The sequence below is a fragment of the Carassius auratus genome, unplaced genomic scaffold, assembly GCF_003368295.1.
Source record: "Carassius auratus strain Wakin unplaced genomic scaffold, ASM336829v1 scaf_tig00024712, whole genome shotgun sequence".
NCBI lineage: Eukaryota > Metazoa > Chordata > Actinopteri > Cypriniformes > Cyprinidae > Carassius > Carassius auratus.
Window position 1 is genome coordinate 1 of NW_020525370.1, and position 22,083 is coordinate 22,083.

Below are 22,083 nucleotides of genomic sequence, written 5' to 3' on the forward strand. Positions count from 1 at the left end.
CACAGCTCTGGCAAGTAAATACTTTCAGCATATGCTTCAAATCAGTGAATCAAATCACTTGGTTGATTCAGAGATTCGATTTCGCGAAGCTTCGTTCCTCTCATCACAAGTTTGCAAGTGGTGTTAATCACCATGTATGACTTTCAGTCAGTTGAAAATTGATAGCCACAAGCACTCTGATAGGAAGAGTGTATGGTAATCTGACTTGGCAATATTGGTGTATCGATGGAACATAAATGTAAACGTAAACTAAAAGTCAACACATAAAACATATACAACATCAGTATTAAAACAATAAGAGACCTGAAATATTTCAGTTGGTGTGCAATGAATCTAAAATATATGAAAGTTTAATTTACATCATTACATTATGGAAATAATGAACTTTTTCACAATATGCTAATTTTTTTAGAAGGACCTGTATATATAATTTTAAAGTTGGAAAGACTTTATTTTTTAATACAGTCTAAAAAGTCTTAAAACAAAAGCAAACAAAGCCGTGTCACTGTCTCAGTTGGGTTTTAATTTATGCAGAGAAGGAACCGGAAGTACGTCGTCTGTTGTATCCGCACACATCCGCAGCAGACTTGTGTATGAATTAATGGATGTTTAAGCGGTTTCTGCACATATTGCAAGACGGCCTGGCTCGCAGGTCCAGTGCCTGTCCGCAATCCGCAGGAGTTTGAGTTTGGGTGAGCCTCAAAACGGAGCCGCCAGCAATATTCGTGCAACAATGAGCTCGGGGCAGCCGAGCGACAGCAAGGAGCCGCGCGCAGACCTGCTTCGCGAGGAGGAGGAGGAGGAGGAGGAGCGCGATGAAGACAGGTGCTCCAGCAGACCAACCTCTCCGCAGGCGGGCCGCGGGGCGCCGGGACACAGGTCAGCTGGGAGCTCGAGGCGGCCACGGACGGCGGGACAGGCTCGGGGGACAGGGGCTCGAGCGCTGCAGACTCTCTGTTCGCGTGGATTTGCAAGAGGACAGTGCGCAGGGGGCCGTTTGTAGACCCCGCGCGAGATAATTTCCGTAACATGACACGGCTTTATTCGTCCATGAGCCCGGCTACGGATTCGGTGAACCTCAGTACACAAACCCACGGAGCTGTCTTCAACTTGGAGTACTCGCCAGACGGGTACGTTCAGTGTTGCCCCTTCGATCAAACCGTGTTTGAGTGTCTCGAGACTGAAGATCTTCTTTCGACTCTTCGACTTCTTTTCAACTTTTGACTACTTAGCATTAAAACAATAACTTTTAACAATTATTTCCAAATGTGTTTTGTATTAAAACATGTATAAGTGATGGAACAAATGCAAACTTTGAAAAACTTGCAGATACCTTAAGTTAGCTAGCAGTCAAGCAGTTTTAGAAGCATAAAAATCATGAAAGTAATCTGTTTCAAGAAGAAAAAAAATACTGGTTAGATTATTAATGACAACAACTCTAAAGTCATGGGGAAAACACACACAAATGAATTATATTTCTGATCTTCAAACGGGGGTGCATCAGTTACAGTTTTAAGATCAGAAGTGCCATTAATTAAAGTTTTTTTCTAAAAGACTATCATATCAATTAGTATTTAAATTTGTTTTTAGGTTTATTTATATATATATATTATATATATATATTATATATATATATATATATATAATATATAATATAAATGCCATAAACATGCCCAGAATAGAGAAAGTGGCAAATGTAAAAATGTTTAACTTGACACATTTTTTCTCTTAATCTCTTTTGCTCATTTCTCCAATTTGTTTGTTTTTTTTCCTCAAAGAAATATTTTCAGAATTTTTTGTCACACAAATAAATGTTCATTTCCTGTAATTTTTTTTTAATTGCATGTGTGCAAAAAAAGTACAATTCCATAGTTATTGCACAATAATTAAATGCACATAGCCTGCAAATATTAAACTGATGACTTGATCAGTAAAATTTTCATACTCTTATCATTGTCTAAACTTGCTGTTGGCCCTTTACATGCAAAATGATCCATTCAATTATCTAAGTCTCCCAGACATGCGCATATATATTCCGTAAATGTCTTTGGCATGGAATGCTTGTGACGTGTGCTTGTGTGTGTAATATGGTATTGAATTTTCCCAGTAAATTTAAATGCTTGTCCATGTCAACAGTTCACCGTTTGGTTAAAAAGAAATGGACACATTTTGACCAGTACAGCTCTCACAAAAAAAAAAAAACTTAATTTAAATGACATTGGTGAATTTGCTGACACATAGGCTTTTGGAGGATGAATTAAATGTTTTGGGGGACTACATTTTGCAAACGCACATTAGAGTTGTGATGTAAACGGTTCTAAAAATTGCACTTGCAGTTTACAGAATGTAAAAAAAATAATAATAATTAGCCAAAGCGATAATGAAATAAACTTTGCAATCAAATGTTTAATGTTATCGGTCTATTCTATATAATACACATTTATCCTTGATTTAAGCAAAACACTGTTGTTGTTGTTTTTTTACAATAGGATACATCTACCATAGAGAACATTTCTGTCCTAATTGACAAACACCTGTATAATTTTTTTTCTAGGTCAGTTTTGACGGTTGCTTGTGAGCAGACAGAAGTGCTTTTGTTTGACCCGGTTTCTTCCAGACATATCAAAACACTGGTGGAGGCTCATGAGGACTGTGTAAACAACATAAGGTACATGTGCACACAATATATAATTGATCCAGTGTGCAGGAACCTCAGTTACATGAGTGAAAGCTCTTCTATATCAGTTTTAATGTAAGAACTATTTCATAACCATTTACATATTAAACAACAAGATTTGCACACTGCAAAATTTGCATGTCTTAGTTGCTTCTGTGATTCTTTTTGATACTTACACACACACTGAATGTCTGGCACAATCATTAAGCCCATGAGGATGACCAGTGTTGTCTAAGTATAAGTTTGTTTGGCTGTGTACTATTCAGGTTTCTCGACAACCGGCTGTTTGCGACCTGCTCTGATGACACCACCATTGCATTGTGGGATTTGCGTAAACTGAACTCGAAGGTTGCTCATTGCATGGCCACGCCAGCTGGGTCAAGAACATAGAGTATGATACTCACACTCGCCTGCTGGTGACGTCAGGATTTGACGGAAATGTCATCACATGGGATACCAACAGGTAGGTTTTGTGTTTCCTAGCTGGCTTAAATGAAGGAATAGTTCACAAATAATTGACATTTGTTAAAACCCACAGGCCAATCCATAACGAAGTTTGTTTCTTCATCAGAACAGATTTAGAAAAATTTACACTACAGCATTTGCTCACCAGTGGATGCTGTGCAATGAATGGGTGCCGTCAGAATAAAAGTCTAAACTAAAAACACAAAGTGCAAGTCCACTATTTAAAATAATGCTTCCTCCACTAAATCCGTCCCCTGTTGTTCTCTCTCATCAGAATCCACCGACATATTTGTTTACAACTGTTTTGTAGAGTTTTGTAGAGTTAAACTGTTTGATCTGTGTACGTTTATTCTCTCCTGATTCAGACGAGACCTTTTATTCACTGTAGAAAGCAATGAAATGGATGGAAGAATGTATATATATATATATATATATATAATATATATATTTTAGTGCTGTCAAACAATTAATCGCATCAAAAATAAAAGGTTTTGTTTACATAATATATGTGTTTGTGGTGTGTATATTTATTATTTATAAAAAAATACACATGCATGTATATTTTATAATTTTTTATGTTTGTACATTAAATATATCAATAAATATAATAATATAATACATTATATATATATTATATATATATATATATATATATATATATATATATATATATATATATATATATATATATATATATAAACATGAAAATATTTTCAAAATGTATACTGTATGTGTGTTTTTATATACAAAATAAACATTCACAGTACACACACACACACATATTATGTACACAAAATCTTTAACTTTGGATGTGATTAAACGTGATTAATCGTTTGACAGCACAATTTTTAATTTTTTTTGTGTACTAGTCTTTTAAGAGTAAGTGCATATACAAGTGGTTGTGTGCGACTGTGTGTCATTGCACTTGCTGTTTGTTTAGGTTCACAGAGGATGGCTGTCCGCACAAGAAGTTTTTCCACACACGCTATCTTATGCGAATGCGTCTGACTCCAGACTGCAGTAAGATGTTAATCTCCACCTCCTCTGGTTACCTGCTCATCTTACATGACCTTGATCTCACCCAGAGCCTTGAGGTCGGCAGCTACCGCATCCTACGGTCGCGCAGAGCTCCACTCAGCACAGGTACTTACAGAAAGCATAAACAAAGAACATACATGTGAATCTGAAAAGATGAATACTAAGCACTGAAATTATGGAGATTGCATGAAAATTGATTAGCATTCAATGGTGAAATTTGCTATTGATGGGTAATTAACTACTGTGTAAAAACAGCTGTGCTGATTAATATTTTTGTGGAAGCAGTTATACATATTTTCATCCAGGATTTTGTAATGAATACAGTTCAAAAGAACAGCATTTCTTTTAAAAGATCTACAACATTTAGCTTGTCCTCAGGACTGAATATAACGGAGACGGGAACTGGCGGACATTTAAATAAAAAATGTAATAATAAAATAAACAAAAAAAGCGTGACAGCCCCTCACGGATGACTGCCGCACACAAACAAAACCGTTCCAAACCTGTAAAAGCTTTTTTCATCTTCGGAACACAATTTAAGGTATTTTGGATGAAAACCTGGAGGCTTGTCCCATTGACTGCCAAGTAAGTTGTCAAGGTCCAGAAAAGTATGAAAAGCGTTGTCACAAAAGTCCATCTGCCATCACTGGTTCAATCTGAATTTTATGAAGCAACAAGAATACTTTTTGTACGTGAAGAAAACAAAAATAACAACTTTATTCAACAATTCCTCTCCTCTGTGTCTCTACACATCACCGTAGCACCGTTTTAGAGAATATGAGTTGAACGCAGGCAGCTTATGCTCTTCTGTGTCAGCCATGCCACAAAGATTCATTTTCTATGTGTATTTTACACTTTGATTTGAACGAAAACAGCACATCCTTGTGGTGCGGCTGACACAGAAGAGCATAAGATGCCCATAACAGGAGACAAATTGTTTAATAAAGTCATTATTTTGTTTTCTTTGTGTTCAAAAAGTATTCTCGTGGCTTCATAATACTACGGTTGAACCACTTATGGCAAATGGACTATTCTGATGCTTTTCATACTTTTCTGGACCTTGACAGTATATTTAACTTTTGCAGTCAATGGGACACTCTCAAGCATCCCGGTTTTCATCCAAAATATCTTAAATTGTGTTCCGAAGACGAACAAAGCTTTTACAGGTTTGAACGACATGGGGGCAAGTGAGTAATGACAATTTTAATTTTGGGGTGGACTACGCTTTAATTCAATTTTGAATGCTGCACAACCCTATTGAACACCATATGACACAGTGAACTACTGGTTAATTGTGTTGGGAATCCTGTGCTCATCGTCATCATTTTAAGATCAAGTCTCTTTTCTTTCAGAAGGTTCATCAGCAGGTTCTAGGTCAGGAGGTTCCCGTCACACCATTGACAGCAAAACCCATCCACACAGAGAGGGTAAGCCTTTAATATGTGAGGGTAAGAGTTTAATATGTTATGTACATTAGTACCAAATACTGTTTTTACTACAGAGTTTTCACTCCATTGTTCACCTTTTGTCTTTATCCAGGTCTGTCACCCAGAAACAGTCTGGAGGTTTTAACCCCGGAGATCCCGGGCGAGAGGGACCGTGGCAACTGCATCACCTCCTTGCAACTGCATCCCAAAGGCTGGGCCACATTGTTACGCTGCTCCAGCAACATGGACGACCAGGAGGTCAGTGCTGTAACCTAAACCTAAGAATTGTGGAGCATGTAAAAATGAATGAACAGTCTCATATCTGTCTTTCTCAGTGGACGTGTGTGTATGAGTTTCAAGAGGGAGCTCCGCCTCGACCTCCGGTGTCTCCTCGCTGCTCTCTGCGTCTCACACACTACATCGAGGAGGCTAATGTTGGACGGGGCTACATTAAGGAGCTGTGCTTCAGTCCGACGGCCGGCTCATCTGCTCGCCGTACGGTTATGGCGTGCGCTTGCTGGCGTTCGATGAGCAGTGTGGCGAGCTGGCAGACTGCATGCCTGTGCGGACGGCTCTGCTGCGGGAGATTCGCTCCATCTACTCTCACAGCGATGTGGTGCTCACCTCCAAGTTCTCACCCACTCACTGTCAGTTCGCATCGGGCTGCCTTAGCGGACGCGTAGCTCTGTATCAACCACACTTTTAACTCATACAGATGCATTAGAATTTACACTGATTGCTGGACTATTTGGAAGAAGCTTCTGATTGGTCTAGGGGATAATGGGAGAACAAAACTACCTTGAACAGAGTGTGTGGTGGTGTTGTTGTTTTTTTTTGGTGCGTTTGAGGTCAACACTGCATTTGAATGACCTTCTACCAAGTTTGTCATTTTTAGATTATTTTGTTCTTTATGCTGTGTACAACCGTAACGGAAGCAAAAGCAAAACAGCCATTAGTTTTTCCTTCCACAATAGAGGTTGAATGAGTCATGCGAGCGTTAGAGGATTATGGCGAGAATTATCTTTTGGTTGCTCATCATGCAGCACTGCAGTAACCGTTTAAAGTCAATCATTTTCAATGCAACTCTAAGCAGTTCAAGCAGACGGCAGTTTTTGCATTTTGCAAACATTTTAGGACTTTGCAATGCCATTTTCTTTTTCAGAGAACATTTTTTTCTGGAAGTGCTTCACTTTTACTAATCGCTTCGTTTTATTTTTGGACTGCTTGTCTGTAAACAACACTAAACTGAGGTCTTATTCATAGAATTGGCAATACAGTATGTACCATGTACGTTTGAGTATTGGGATGAATAGGACTTCTGCCGATGGTGGACTGAATGGACTGGGAATTTTGTACCGTTCTGTTTTTCAAATGCTTCTGGCCTCTACATTGACAATCAGCAGTTTCTGAAATGTTTAGATGCTCACATCAGTGGGGGCTTCGAACTCTAGACATGAGGACAATGGGAGGGAGGCATGTTTGACTGTTGGATGAGTGTTTTATACAGATAAGTTTAGCTTTCTTAAAATGAAAAGGAAAAAAAAGAGGACAAAATCTGAACATTCTGCTTTTCTGAAACTAGTATTATTTGGTCATCCTTCTCAGTTATTAAAATATTGACCGCTCCTGAACATGGAATTTTAAAAGCAGAAGGAACAGTGAAAGTTACCTTTATTCAACCACAATTTCATTTGATTCACTTTATTCATGTTAACAATATTAAGGATGCAGTGGTACAGATGGATTAAATAAAGAAACTTTTTCATATCTTTTGTTTGGTATGAGAAAGAAAAAAAGTTTTGAAGCAAAAATGAGACGTGTATTAGCGTACCATAGACAGATTGATTGGCACTGAATATGCCTTGGCGTCTGGAACCTTTAAACTGATTATTTAGGACCGGCATGACGTTTCAGGTCAGCGCTGGATGGAGGAAAATGTCATTTTTTAAAACTCTGGTATTTCATCATCCACATACAAAAGGAAACATGTAGAATTTGGTTGATTATAAAACGGATCGTTCCGGTCCTTGATTCTGATTGCTTGGGCTGTATTCGAAGCTGTTGTAAATTACTCCACAAACATGCACCCCTTTTTTTCTGCTTCTGTGTGTTGCTCGGCCACCACTTGTTGCAATCCCATCTGTTTTCTGAGGAACTACATTGTTTAGCAGAATAACAGTGTTTTTATTAATATTATTACATTTGATTTGCTTGTTTTATTTTGTGAAACCTTGCTATGTATATAAGGGATAAGCCCTGTGAAGCTGTGATTTACAGTGAAATTTATAACAGCTAAGGGGTGTTAGGCACTCAGCTCCACGTCAACACCCCTTTAGCAGTTATCAATTGCTTGAAACCATGGCTTTTTGGGTCTTAATGCTTTCTTTACATATAGCAAAGGGTTTTAGATAATATATGCAATACCATTCATCGGTTTGGGATCATTAAGATTGTTAAAAATGTTTTTGAAAGAAATCTCTTATGCTCACAAGGCTGCAATTATCTGATCAGTAAAACAGAAATATTGTGAAATGTTACAATTTAAAGTGGACTTGATGTTTTATCATTTTGATATATTTTAAAATGTCATTTATGCAATTTCAAAGCTCATGTGATGTTTCAGCAGTCACTACTCCAGTCTTCATTGCCACATGATCCATCAGAAACTGTTCTAATAATATTTCTTATTATTATCAATGTTGAAAACAGTTGTGCTGCGGAATATTGTTTTTTGAGGAAACCATAATGCTTTTCAGGAATCTTTGATGAATAGAAATTTCAATAGAACAGCATTTATTGGAATCTTTGTAACATTATAAATGTCTTTTACTGTCATTTATGATCAAAAATAATTGAATCCCTGCTTTATGAAACTATTCTTTTCCTTCAAAGAAAAAAAACAAATTACCCCAAACTTTTGAAAGGAATTGTATTATAATAGTTTGAAAGCAGAAGTATGTAATATGACCTGGGTTGCTCAGGAAGTGTGAAATCCACAGATCTGAATTTTTTAATAAATTAAGTAATGTAAAATGTTTTAAAAACATAAATGCTAATTTAAAAAAAAACTTTATTTTAATTTTCTTAAAACTATGCACGCACGCACACAGTGCCACAGAATAGCATAAATGCTACATTTTGATTCCAGACATCCAGCTCAGGCAGTTTTCCCTTTCTTCTTAATGAACTTTCAAATTTCCATGTGTGATTGCAAGAAATGTCACTAGCAGAATCCAGCATCTGTGGAGAAGAGTCCACAGCATTTACAGAGGAGCCTTTGCCAAGCACCTTTGGACACTTACACCAAGGCCTTGTGTGAAGCACAGCAGGAAGATGCTGGAAGATTCCTTCAGTGAGGAGTCAAAAAACTTGATGTGCACAAAATCTAGCTTCTCAGAAAAAAAAGAATGATGCCATCTCTTCATACTACAAAACCTTAAGCACAGAATGCGGAACTTGCCCCCACATCATATACTGCCGCATTTCCTGCATGAGGTGGACAACATGCTACTTACTGACACTGAAAGGCTCCTGAAGCTTTACCCTGTAAATAACTGAAAGCAAATAACAGTTATCTATACTGAATGGTATACTGTATATTTTTTTCCAGTGTCAATCAAGCCACTTTTTGTAGGCATTTTCTAAATGCATTATCAAAAACTATACAGCTAAGGTAAGCCATATATCTATAAAACAGGCTGATTACACTTATTAAATTGTTACTATATTTTTAACAATTAAAAGTGTGTATGTTATTCGACTTGCCACAATATAGAACTAGAATTTCAAGCTAGCTCAAGCACATTATTCAAAATTAAAGTACATCTACCTTAAACTTAAAATGCGTAGTATAAGCAAAAGAAAAGGTTTAATATTTTTTTAGCTTGCATACCTGTTGCCAAGAACCGCAGTGTAATCATGAAAGCCATTGTGAATAGCCTGCTGCTGGAGCTAGGTTTAGTCCGGCCAGCAGGGGGTGCTCATTCCCTGACTTGTATGGGTGCAAAATTCTATTCAGATTCAGATTCAGAATTCATGTTCTGCATTTAACCCATCCAAAGTGCACACACACACACACACACACAGCAGTGGGCAGCCATTTATGCTGCTTGCTCAAGGGTACCTCATTCATGGTTTTGCCAGCCCGAGACTCAAACCCACAACCTTAGGGTTAGGAGTAAAACTTTCTAATCATTAGGCCACAACTTCCCCAAAACCCAACTGTTGCACGCAGTAGGCAGAGTCTGGTTCTTCACTAAACCTAAGCAGGCCAGAGTATGGTCGGTACACTGGTGGGAGACCTTTTGTGAAAATGTAGCTTGCTGCATGATCACTCCCTGAAAAAATGACCCAGCATGCTATTAGCATTTCCTCTTAAGTTATTTACAATGGTGTACAATGATCCATTTGTAGATAAAACAGTCCAGGTAATTTTTACAAATAGGGTACAAAAACAGGTAGTCCATTACCTTTAATGACGATAATTACAATATAAATATAAAATCAAACTGCAATATACATATTTATATATTATATATAGACAGTGCTGCATGATTCTGGATAAACTGAGAAAAAGCAAAATAACATGTAATTCACTAGAGGCTGTGACAACATATTAATTGCTTCATTTTATTCAAAATTGTTTGCTTAATTTGAATGAATTATTGTGAAAAAATAAAAAAATTATTTGATGTCCTGATATGATGGTCAAAAGGTTAACAGTCACAGATGAATCATTGTCATTTAGAAATAAGATTGTGTTAGAAGTGTGAGTGTTTGAATCAAGATTGCAAACTTTTATCAATTAATCATGCAGCTCTAGTAGACAGTACCATTAAATTGATCATGTTAGATATGACAAGTTCTGATTTGCACAGATTTTTTTTTTAATTGAGCCGCACACTACCCTGAACTCTACAAGGCTGTTGCAGTAAGGTGAACAATGAAAAAAACATCAATCCAGATATCAGCTGTAGTATTTCATTGGTTCAGTAGACTTCCTAAAATAACATCAGACTATGTAATCATGCTGAAAAACAGAAGAGGGTAAATACAAATTATTGTTTTTCAACAACCGGTTCAGTGGACTGTAGGTCAAGTGCTGCAGCCTTGCATTCTTCTTTTAGGTCATGGGAACCTGAGGGTGACCGAAATGATCTCTTTTTCAGTTTTTTTATTTTTTATTATGGTTTTTATCTTGTGGAACAAACTGCATTTTTCAATTCTTAAGCATTGGGCATCCATTAAAAACATTATTATACTTTTATTGTCACATCTAAAAAGGGGTGTTACAGGACTCTTTCTGACACTCAGTTTTAATTTTCTAAGAAAACTGATGTTTTACAGCAAGATAGAGGTCCAAAAATGAAGAGACAAGCTCAAAACATCAGCTGTAGAGCCACATTGTTCTCTTGATCCTTTAAAATTATATTGAAGTCCATGTTGCAGAGTTTAGGGTTCACTTTTTCTTTCTTTTCCCTTTATTTGCTGAATTGGAGTCACCTCCATTCTGCTCTCGGACCCATTCTTTCTGAAGCTGCTGTAACAGTTCTTTTGTCAGTAGTCCGTCCTGCACCAACCTTGAGCTCAGTGAAGAGTCCGTCACACTGGGCTCTTTTCTTTGATTCTTTGACCCTCGCCCCCTCCTCAGTGACGATGTGTCTAAAACAGGAAGTCTTACAGAGGTAGCTGTTTCTGGAGAGGCGGACTGATCCTCGGTGGCACGGATCAGCCGTGTGATGTTACGCACGCCCACCTGGATGATTCCGTCCAGTTCCTTCTGAATATCACGGACCAGATTAGCATCTGGGAACATATCCATGAAGCGATAGCTGCGAGAGGGAAGCAGTCCAAGTGGTAAATCATGGGAAATGGGTTTCTTGTTAATTATTGCTCTCTGGTTGAATGCTACAATTTAAATAAATTGTTACAGATGGTTTGGGTTCAATCTTTTAGGGTTAAAAAAAAATACCTGAGCCAAAGGTAAAGATCTAGCACATCATGGACAGCCTCCAGATGAACAAGGTCCTTGATGTTTTTGGGAGGGGCCAGGGGCCAATTCACATGTCGACACACCCAGTTGAATGTCAGAGGCTCATCTCTGCTGAACTGTCTGGCAAACTACAGAGGACAGATGTTTACAGTATTACTTAACTAGATCAACGTTAATTTAAAATATACTATTATACAATTACTACTATACCAGAGCTCGCAAAATTGCTAGCCCTACGTCCCGTGGCTACTGTGTTTTCCAATCGGGCTACCAAAATGTATCACCGCCCTGCCCAACCGGCTATTTCGAATAGTGATATAAGATTGTGAACTTGATTCGGGTTGTTCACTCGCTTGTAGGGGTGAAATGGATCGTAGTTGATGCGTTGCACTTGTTTCGAAGTCTTGCTGATTTAAATATTTGTGTATTTTAAAACATTTGTGCACATTCACAGCTAGCGCGCTGATTTCTGCGCGCACAGAGAGACGCATTTCAGACAATGCCCGTACACAGACTTGATTCCTCTTTTGTATATCCTTGCTTCTGAATGAACACATACATACACAAAATGATCTCAAAATAAAATAATAATAATAATAGTCTTGTAAACACAGTCGGTAAAAACCCCCCCCAAAAAACAGTCGGTTATGTTTAAGTGAACATACAGTGCAAAAATGTTTTTAAAAAAAATCACAAATTTAGCAAATTTAAGTTTAAAATTAAAATGAAACTGAAAATATAAAAATAAAAACTAAATTTAAAATAAACGGATATAGTATACAAATACAAAAAACTAAAATAACACTGCTAATATATTACTATTATTGTCATCATTGTTACTATACTGTATTGTTCATTTCAATTACACTTAACATAAATTTATACTTAATATATACAAATATTGTTCATTGTTATTTCATATTACTGCTTTATATTATGTTAACATATAGAACCTTATTGTAAAGTTTTACCAACTTATTAAATCATCTTCATTTTTATGAACTTTAACCAAGAAAATTATATATAAAGTAGACACTAAAAATTGATTTTTGTACTAAAATTTCTGTTTCTACTCTGGAACAAACAGGGTTCCTGCACCATTTGTCCAATGAATATTTATGAATTGTCCAGTTGTTGTTTTTTTGATTTCCATAATAGAACTTTATTCTTTTCCATGTTGTTTCTGGGCCTATACATTTTTCTGGAAGTAGTGCAGTGATGACATCTGCACAATTTTCACACCTTATTTCCACTGCATTAGAAGTAATTTCTTAACTAAACCAAATCAAATGACAAAATTGTCAATTAATCCTCTGTAATCCATTTTTTGCTGTGAACTATTCAGGTTTTGAGCTCACAAGTAGTAACGCTCACCTTGAGAAAGGATGTGCAAACGAAGGCCTGTTTCTTGTTAATAGGAGCCGTGCAGAACACGTAGCGTGAACGCAGATTCAGAGGGATGTGCTGAATCATATCCGCCAAGAATTTAAAGTCATCAATGTTGCAGACAAAGTAAAGTCCATCCACTTGCGCAAGACTCACAAATATATCCTGTGCAGAGGAATAGAAAGGACAGGGAGCATTTCAAATGAGCATGATTAACCCTCTGGGGTTCTTCGGTCATTTATGACCCGAATTTTTTTTTTAAAAAATGTTACAAATCGTAGCTTCATCGGAATGGTCCGAAACTTGGTGACTTTTTTGGTACTTGGTATATGAACACCCCAAAAAATTGGGGACAGGATTTTAAAAGTCTAAGTGGTCGTAAAAAAAATAGTCACACTCAGGGTCTTCGGGTCAAAAATGACCCGACATAGGAAATGAATGGGAAATTTGCAAAAATATGAAAATACTGAGTTTTTTTGTGTGTACAATCTACAAATCAGCCACGATGCAGAAAAAAAGCATACAACAGTGAAGGGGTGAATCTCTAAAACATCAAGAGTGCAAAACAGACAAAAAAATTCACACACACACACACACACACTTATACACACAAAAACACACACAAATGAAAGTATCATTGCAAAAGCTAATTTTGGGAAATGTGTGAAATAAAATAAATTATTCATCAATGTAAGAAATAAAGTGCACAGCAATAAAAGCATGAGGCTGTAAGCCATCAAGGTTGCAAAATAGACACACTCACTCACACACACACACACACACACATAGGGAAATATGAGACTGGTGAAACTGTAACAGAGATATGTGAGAATATGTGAAATAAAATCAATGAATCAAATAAAGGGGAGACATTGGATCCAAAATGCAAAAGTCACACACCATGTCTCTCTCTTGAACACACACACACACAAACACACACACACAAGCACGTGTGCACACACGCACGCACACACGCACAAACAGAGTAAGGTCAAAGGATGGAATTCTTCCCTAGTAACCTCCAGGCCTATTCGAGCGACCCAGGCCCAGCGTGACACTTTTTTTATTTTTCTATTTTCCATTTACATGTACTGTTTGAAAATGATTATACGTTTGCTGTTATTTTTGTTTTTTTGTTCATAATTGCTGTTGGCAATTTTGAAGAGTTACTGTTCATTGAATTGCAAAAAATAATTTTAATGGAAATGTTTATAATAAAAGGTAAATAAAAATATGTTATGATTTAAATAATGTCATTTTTTTTATTAAGTTTAGAATTAAAACAATGGGTAACAAAATGCTTTCCATTTGTTCTCTTTCTAGTGCAATGTTCAGGTTTGACTGTATTATAAAGTAAAACTGGCACTTGAAATTACCATTTAAATCAACCAAACAAAAAAAAAAAAAAAAACTTGACAAAAATAGTCTTTGAGAATCTGTGATTATATATTAAAATCCACAACCTGAAATAAATAGGCAAATATGTGCAAAAATCACTAGAATTCACAAGCCTTTCTACAGAGAGCTGTACATTCTCTCTAGTGGTAAAAATGTGCTATTGCATGATAAAAATGCTTAATTTGTCCACCAGATGGCACCAATCTAATTTCAAAAATTGTTTTCTATAGGCCTTGGCTGTACTTTAAAATAAAATACAGCATTAATAAAAATAAAAATAAAAATACATATATATATAAATTTTCTATTATATTCAATGGGAAAAAATGGATCATAATTATTGCATAAAAATTCATTATTCATTATTATTATCATAAAATTCTCTCAAAACACAAAAAAAGAAAGAAAAAATATTATTGAACAAAAATACATTTGATTGATTTTACTGAAAAAAAGTATACCTGAATCCCGGCCTCTGGGTCATTTTTGACCCGAAGGTCCTGAGTGTGACTCATAAATGAAGAACCCCAGAGGGTTTAAAAGTCAGTGAAATAATTCTGTGATGATGTTGAATATTTAGACCTACAATGAGGTTTGAGAGAGTCGCTTGGGGAAGATGGTAGGCAAACATCTCTATCTGCTCTGCTGTGGGGTGTAATCCTGCTGTCTGAGACCAGGAGTAGATGAGAAATCAACAAATAATAAAACCTTTTTCCAAACAAAATATCTACTTTTATTATTCCTACCTCAATAGGGTCAACAGGCTTTCCCAAGATCTCCTTTAAAACAGTTAAGTCGTCCCTTTGCATAGTAGTGACTTCCCCCTCTTTAAACACAGAGCTGAAGCGTCCTGCTCGGCCAGCGATCTGCAGCGCCTGTGAGGTCGAAATAGTGTCCAGCTCCCTCTCCCCCTTCTCATTCACACTGGGTTTCACCAGAGAGTTAAAGATGATTCTCCTAATACTCCTAAAGGAAGCAAAGTGTATTCTTGAATACATCAAATCACTGTTGTGCAAAATATGCTGTTATTAGTGCAGTTACACAAAAGGCTGAATGTAATGCAAAAGAAAATGTAAAATATTTTATAATTGGCAAAGCAGTCAAAAGTATAGATTCAATTCATTGTTTCTCGGACAGGAGGCTGGGTGCCACAAGGGGACGACCTAAGGGCAGCAACTTAGTATTTAAAATTAAGAAATAATTATTAACATATTACAATAACTATACAGTCACTTGTCTGCTATAACATTAAAATCTAAATTAAAATGCTAAAAAAAAAAAAAATCATATTTTGTTTGTATTTTCTCAATTGAAAACCTTGAAACTTCTGGAATCACAAAATGAACTGTTAATTTAATATATTAATACTATAGTTTTTTTCTTTTCTTTTGTTATATTAACAGTATAAAGTACTATATCTCCACCAGTATGGAAGGCCTATGGATCAAAAAGTTTGAGAACCACTGATTTAATTCTCAGGGTCAAAAAAAGTTACTTACAGATTCAGCCCCATTCCAATTGCATCTGTGGCAACGAGGATTTTGCAAGGGTCATCTGGATCATTAAACTTTTTTGCTTGAGCCAACTTGGTGCCTGTTGATCAGTCAAAACGTAAGATAAAATTTAAAAGCAAAATATTGTGATGTAATGACAGGGTCGACAATGTGATATTAATACAGTAATTCAATAAACTAGAACCAGATCATAAATAAACCATGTGGATGATTTCTCTTATGACACATCTGAACAAACCGACTCAAGGACTCTCACCAGGAGGCAGGCTGCCATAAATGACGGCACACTCCAGGCCACGGACTTCTATCTGTCGGCTGATTGAGTAGATGTCATTTTTGTTGAAGCACACGATACAGTCGCCGGGCTTCAGGTTATCTAACGATTCCACTGCATGGTTCGAGACTGAAAAGGGGGTCAGCCTCTTATAATTATGTACCTTAAAGATAAAAACACATTTATGTCACACTAAAGGCCTCAGCATCTCATATCATCAAGCAAAAAACTAAATATTTGATAATCAAAACAATATACATATAGCAGGCATCAAAATAATAAAAAAAGGCAAAGGCAAAAAAAATATTAATGACAAGTCAACCATTTTTATTAAGCACTGCTGAGACTCACCTCGACCTCTTCACCAGTGGTGTACATGAGTTCAGTGACAAAGTCAACTGCTGCAGCTTCTCCACACACATGGATCTCCTCAGCACACAAGCCTACTCAGAAACAGGAAATTAATAAAGTAGAAATTAGAAAGGAATCTACATGTTATTAATAACAAGAAATTAATTGTTAAGATCCGTGAGCACAGTCCAAACAAGAAAATAAGTGATTCATAAGCTAATAAGTGATTAAATGCTTTCATTAATTAATATTGATATAAAGGTTTAGACGAAAGGCACTAAACTTTTTCTTAGTTAATTACACAAATTTGCTTAGTGACTAAGAAATGTTTTTCTTTCTTTTTTTTAGTTCCTAAAGCAGTTTTTTTTTTCCTTGTTGAAAAAAATAAGAAATAATTACATTTAAATCCCCAAAAGATTCATCTTCTCCCAAATATTTGAACCCTACTGTATGTGTAAATAAACACTGTTCCAACTCACCAAGAAGAGCTCTCGTCCAAGCCCATCCTCTGGCAGGATCTTTGATCATTTGAATCTCATCAATGACAGCCACTTCATCTAAACAAAACATTAATCATGTGTTAAGTTATATGGTATACTTCCATAAGCTCAAAAGGTAGCTTTACAGTCAATATACAATTAAAGAACATAAGTAAAAAAAAATAAAAATTAAAGCTGCAAGCAGCGATGAACGGGCCCTCGCACCCGGGCTCACCGGCAGCGAGTGGCTTTAGTTAATAGGTGAACGGTGAGAAATATGCGTTTAAACTCATAAATATAAGTAGAATATATCAATGTTTATTCCATATATGTGCCAATCTTCCTGTTGCCAGCAGGTGGCGCTATCATTATAATGGAAAATTGGCCTTCAGATGTGTTCAGGGCAGGACTTTTATCGAACATGTGAGGTTTGGGGAGGATTGGACATTTTATGCCTGAGTTACAACAACATCCTATTTCATGGCGAAAACAATGAAATTTGTCAGGCCGCCATGGACACGCCCTTTAACGAAACCTCAAGATCTTCGCAATTTACGATCGCAAAAGGCTTTAGATTACACTGACCAAGTTTGGTGTTGATCTGAATAAATATCTAGGAGGAGTTCGTTAAAGTACAACCCCTGAAAATAAGCCAAAACAACACTAATTTTGCAGAGAAAATTCCAAATAACTGACTTCCTGTTGGGATTCGGACTTCGTACCAAGAGACTTTTTCGTAGATATTGGTGTGTTACATGTGTGTACCGATTTTTGTACATGTACGTGAAACATAGCTCAAGGCGCACTCCGTTTAAAGTGTATACGCACTCCGTTGAAAGTGTATAGGTGGCGCTATTGAGCCATTTTGCCACACTCGATGGAATATTGGCCTTCAGATCTGTCCAGGCCAGGACCCTTATCACACAAGTGAAGTTTGGGCAAGATCGGACATTTTATGCCTGAGTTATAACATCTTTTATTCCCATGGCGAGACATTGAACTTCATCACGGCGCCATGGACACACCTTTTAACAAAAACTCAAGATCTTCACAACTAAACATCACACAGGTCTTTAGATTAGACTGACCACAAAAAAGACATTGATGTCATAAAATTTCTAGGAGTAGTTTGTCGCAGTGTAAAATATGTAACTTCCTGTTGCCAATAGGTGGCGCTATGACTATAACTGAATATTGGCATGTAGATCTGTTCAGGTCAAGAGTCTTATCCAACATGTGAAGTTTGGGGCAGATTGGACATTGTATGTCTGAGTTACAGCAACTTCCTTTTTCATGGCGAAACATCGAAATTTGTCAGGCCGCCATGGACCCGCCCTTTAACGAAACCTCAAGTCCTTCGCAATTTATTATCGCAAAGGGCTTTAGATTACACTGACCAAGTTTGGTGTTGATCTGAATAAATCTCTAGGAGGAGTTCGTTAAAGTACAACCCCTGAAAATGGCAAAAACAACAGCAATTTTGAAGGAAAATTCAAAATAACCGACTTCCTGTTGGGATCCGGATTTCGTACCAAGAGACTTTTTTGTAGGTATTGGAGTGTTACATGTGTGTACCAATTTTTGTACATGTACGTGAAACATAGCTCGAGGCGCACTCCGTTGAAAGTGTATAGGTGGCGCTATAGAGCCATTCTGCCACACCCGGTGGAATATTGGCCTGAAGATCTGTTCAGGCCAGGACTCTTATCACACATGTGAAGTTTGGGGAGATCGGACATCTTATGCCTGAGTTATAACATCTTTTATTCGCATGGCGAGACATCGAACTTCGTTGCGGCGCCATGAACAAGCCTTTTAACGAAAACTCAAGATCTTCACAACTGAACATCGCACAGGCCTTTAGATTAGACTGACCACAAAAAAGACATTGATGTCATAAAATTTCTAGGAGTAGTTCGTCGCAGCGTAAAATATGTCACTTCCTGTTGCCCAATAGGTGGCGCTATGACTATAACTGAATATGGGCATGTCAATCTGTTCAGGTTCGGAGTCTCATCAAACATGTGAAGTTTGGGGCAGATTGGTCATTGTATGTGTGAGTTATAGCAACTTCATTTTTCATGGCGAATCATCGAAATTCGCCAGGCCGCCACGGACACGCCCTTCAACGAAAAGTCAGGATCTTCGCAATTTAAACATCGCAAAGGCCTTTAGATTAGGCATACCAAATTTGGTGTTGATTTGAAGAACTCTCTAGGAGGAGTTCGTTAAAATACAACACATGGAAATGACCAAAATTACACAAAAATATGCTCATAATATTAAAAATAACCGACTTCCTGTTGGGTTTAGAATTTCGCTCCAAGAGTCTTTTTTGTAGGTATTGGTGTGTTACATATGTGTGCCAATTTTCGTGCATGTACGTGAAACATAGCTGGAAGGCTGTTGATTTTCTTGGTATAGGTGGCGCTGTCGAGCCATTTTGCCACACCCTCTTCTGAATCCTATATCAGACGAAAATTTTCACCAGGTTTGACGAGTGTGCAAAGTTTTCATGACTTTTTGAGCATGTTTAAAGCCCTCAAAAATGCGATTCATTCGGGGAGAAGAAGAAGAAGAATAATAATAAATATAGCTGCAAGCAGCGATGGCGGGCTCAAGCCACCAATGCCATCACCACCCCGGTGGCATCAGGTAAACTGTGTCCAGTGGGCACATGCATTCACAATATCCCTCTGGCAGTGAGGTTTTTAAATGATATGGCGGTTAAAGGGTTAATCCGAATCATCTAGACTTTAAAATCACATTCACAGAACAATATATATATATATATATATATATATATATATATATATATATATAATATATATATATATATATATATATATATATATATTTAGTAACACTTTACAATAAGATTTCATTTATAAACATTATGTTAACATGAACAATATTTATATAGCATTCATTTATGTCAGTTAATATTCCAAACTTAAACATTAAAACATTGTTTTATTGTGATTTTTTTCCAAGCACATTTTACCAATTCCAAACCATATCAATCTTAATAACTACCATTATTTTTTATTTAATCATTTATGAGTGCTATACAATAGTCCAGGAAAGCTGGAAGAGAAAAACTCCTTATATTCATGTGTGCAGAATTATTAGGCATGTTTTCTTTTACAGATGAAATGCGCTAAAAAAGAGTTTTAACTCAAACTGTTTTAAACTCAAAGTCGAAAATTATGAAATACCCATGAGAAATATCAAACACAAATGCAATACAGAAATGGATAAGTTAAGACTTGACCATTGTACAAAAATGCTGACTGGGTCATGAAGTCAGAAAAGAAGAAGAAAAAAAAACAGGTCAAGAAGAACTGACAAAAATAATTGATAAATAATTAGGAATTAATGTGAAGATTAATTTTTAGTCAATTCTGCAAGACAGACTTTCAGGAAAGGAGGTGGAATAAAAATGAGCTCCTAAATCTTAATCCCGGATTCTGGAAGATATATTCTTCAAACCATCGGACAAGAGGAGGTGGTGCTGGTCCTTCACAAGTCACTCTAATCTGTTCATAAAGCCTATATATAAAGTCTTAATATATAGTTTTCACAATACTTCATGGTATTCTAATTAAATCATTTTTTGGAATCTTTGATTTCTCAGAACCTGACACATTGTAATTCTGAGACTCCAGGAAAGTGGCAGTTCTGTAAAATGTTGGCACTGGAGACTAAATGCTCCCTGATAGTTTCACACCTAATTCACTTAACACACACACACACACACACACAACACACACACACACACACATTACCCACAGTGACAGAGGGACAGAGTGACATCAGATGTTTGATAGTTTTTTAATTTTCTATCATCCATATAGTGTTGTATAGTCATGAAACCATGCATATTTCCTCAGAATGACTTGTCTTCTATGTGTACATTTTTTTGAAGCGTTTAGAAGCTGCACTTAAAAAAATAAAAGACATTTACTGGTTACTTTTTTACTGTTATTTCAAAAATCACCACGACAAAACCATTCAAGCCATTCAAAATTCATCCGCACCTGTACTGTAAGATAAATTATTTAAACAGTGGTAAAAAAGGATGTGGTGCTGAACCTTCAAGAGTCACTCAAAACGTATCTGTCCATAAGGCCTATAAAGAATTATTCTTAATATACAGTTCACAATACTTCAGCTTCTTATTCTAATTAAGTGAGGGTCATTTTATCAGTAAAATGCATAAAATTAATATTATTTTTCTTTGAAAGATTTCTATAAATGATTTAAATCATACTTGTTTCTACAATAATTATTTAAAAGTGATCCTATAGCTCCATCTGGTGGCCATTATTGGTACTAAGAATTGCAAGCTTGATTTATATGTTATGATAGTTTTAATTCTATGCTGGCTCTTGAAAATGATAAAGCTATGAAACTTACTGTGCTTCCTTCAAATGATGATTTCTAGGTATATAAAAAATTATGAAGATATAGTAAAATAACTATTGTATTTTTTATGTTACTTTAATAAATCGCTATGGCCCACACCATTTAAGGTATCCTAAACCCATTCGAAATTTAACATCTTCAGTATATTGGCTTCATGTTAAAAAAGTTTGGTGTGAACTACTTTGTCTTCTTGGAGGAGAATGAATTCATTTACAGGCTGAGTTTATCATAAATCCACAATAACATTTCTGAGTTCTGTATCAATCTGTGTTGTTGTTTGTTTATTTTAATTTTTTTATTTTTCATAGGAAGATAACTGACCCTTTACTCTCCTTTTTAATAAATGTGCTTATAAACCAAGAACAAGCTATTTATAGCTGTATTTATAAACTGCTTACTACTGACTATTAATATTGGGACAAGGCTTTATGAAGCATGGACTGACTATTTACAAATGAGTGCAGTTATTATAAAGTGTTATCAATGCATTTGCTAATGTTAACAAATTAAATATTATTTTACAGTGTTATCAAATCCCTTAAATGATTTGTGAGTGTTTTGTAATGATTTTATTGACCTATAAGCATTTGTGAAAGTTCTGCTTGCATTACAGCTTAGTCTTGATCTGTGAGCTGAACAGATTTACTGTTACAT

General features: G+C 36.2%; 1 protein-coding gene and 1 pseudogene across 2 annotated transcripts; one reads left to right on the top strand and one right to left on the bottom strand.

Annotated features, from left to right (window-relative positions):
- Positions 1 to 542: 542 nt before the first annotated feature.
- LOC113078224 (DDB1- and CUL4-associated factor 10-like) lies at positions 543 to 6,450 on the top strand (annotated as a pseudogene).
- A 4,126-nt stretch (positions 6,451 to 10,576) lies between these two features.
- LOC113078223 (ATP-dependent RNA helicase SUPV3L1, mitochondrial-like) lies at positions 10,577 to 17,073 on the bottom strand. 2 transcript variants are annotated; one of them, XM_026250533.1, is made up of 9 exons: positions 17,002 to 17,073; positions 16,523 to 16,614; positions 16,154 to 16,334; positions 15,883 to 15,976; positions 15,130 to 15,349; positions 14,970 to 15,050; positions 12,974 to 13,150; positions 11,579 to 11,727; positions 10,577 to 11,438 (listed from the first exon to the last, which is right to left on the bottom strand). In XM_026250533.1, the coding sequence occupies exons 1-9, from the start codon at positions 17,048 to 17,050 to the stop codon at positions 11,066 to 11,068; spliced, it is 1,416 nt and encodes a 471-aa protein (XP_026106318.1). In that variant the 5' UTR covers positions 17,051 to 17,073; the 3' UTR covers positions 10,577 to 11,065. The 2 variants fall into 2 exon arrangements, with proteins under 2 accessions (XP_026106318.1, XP_026106319.1); XM_026250534.1 differs by lacking the exon at positions 14,970 to 15,050.
- Positions 17,074 to 22,083: the final 5,010 nt, after the last annotated feature.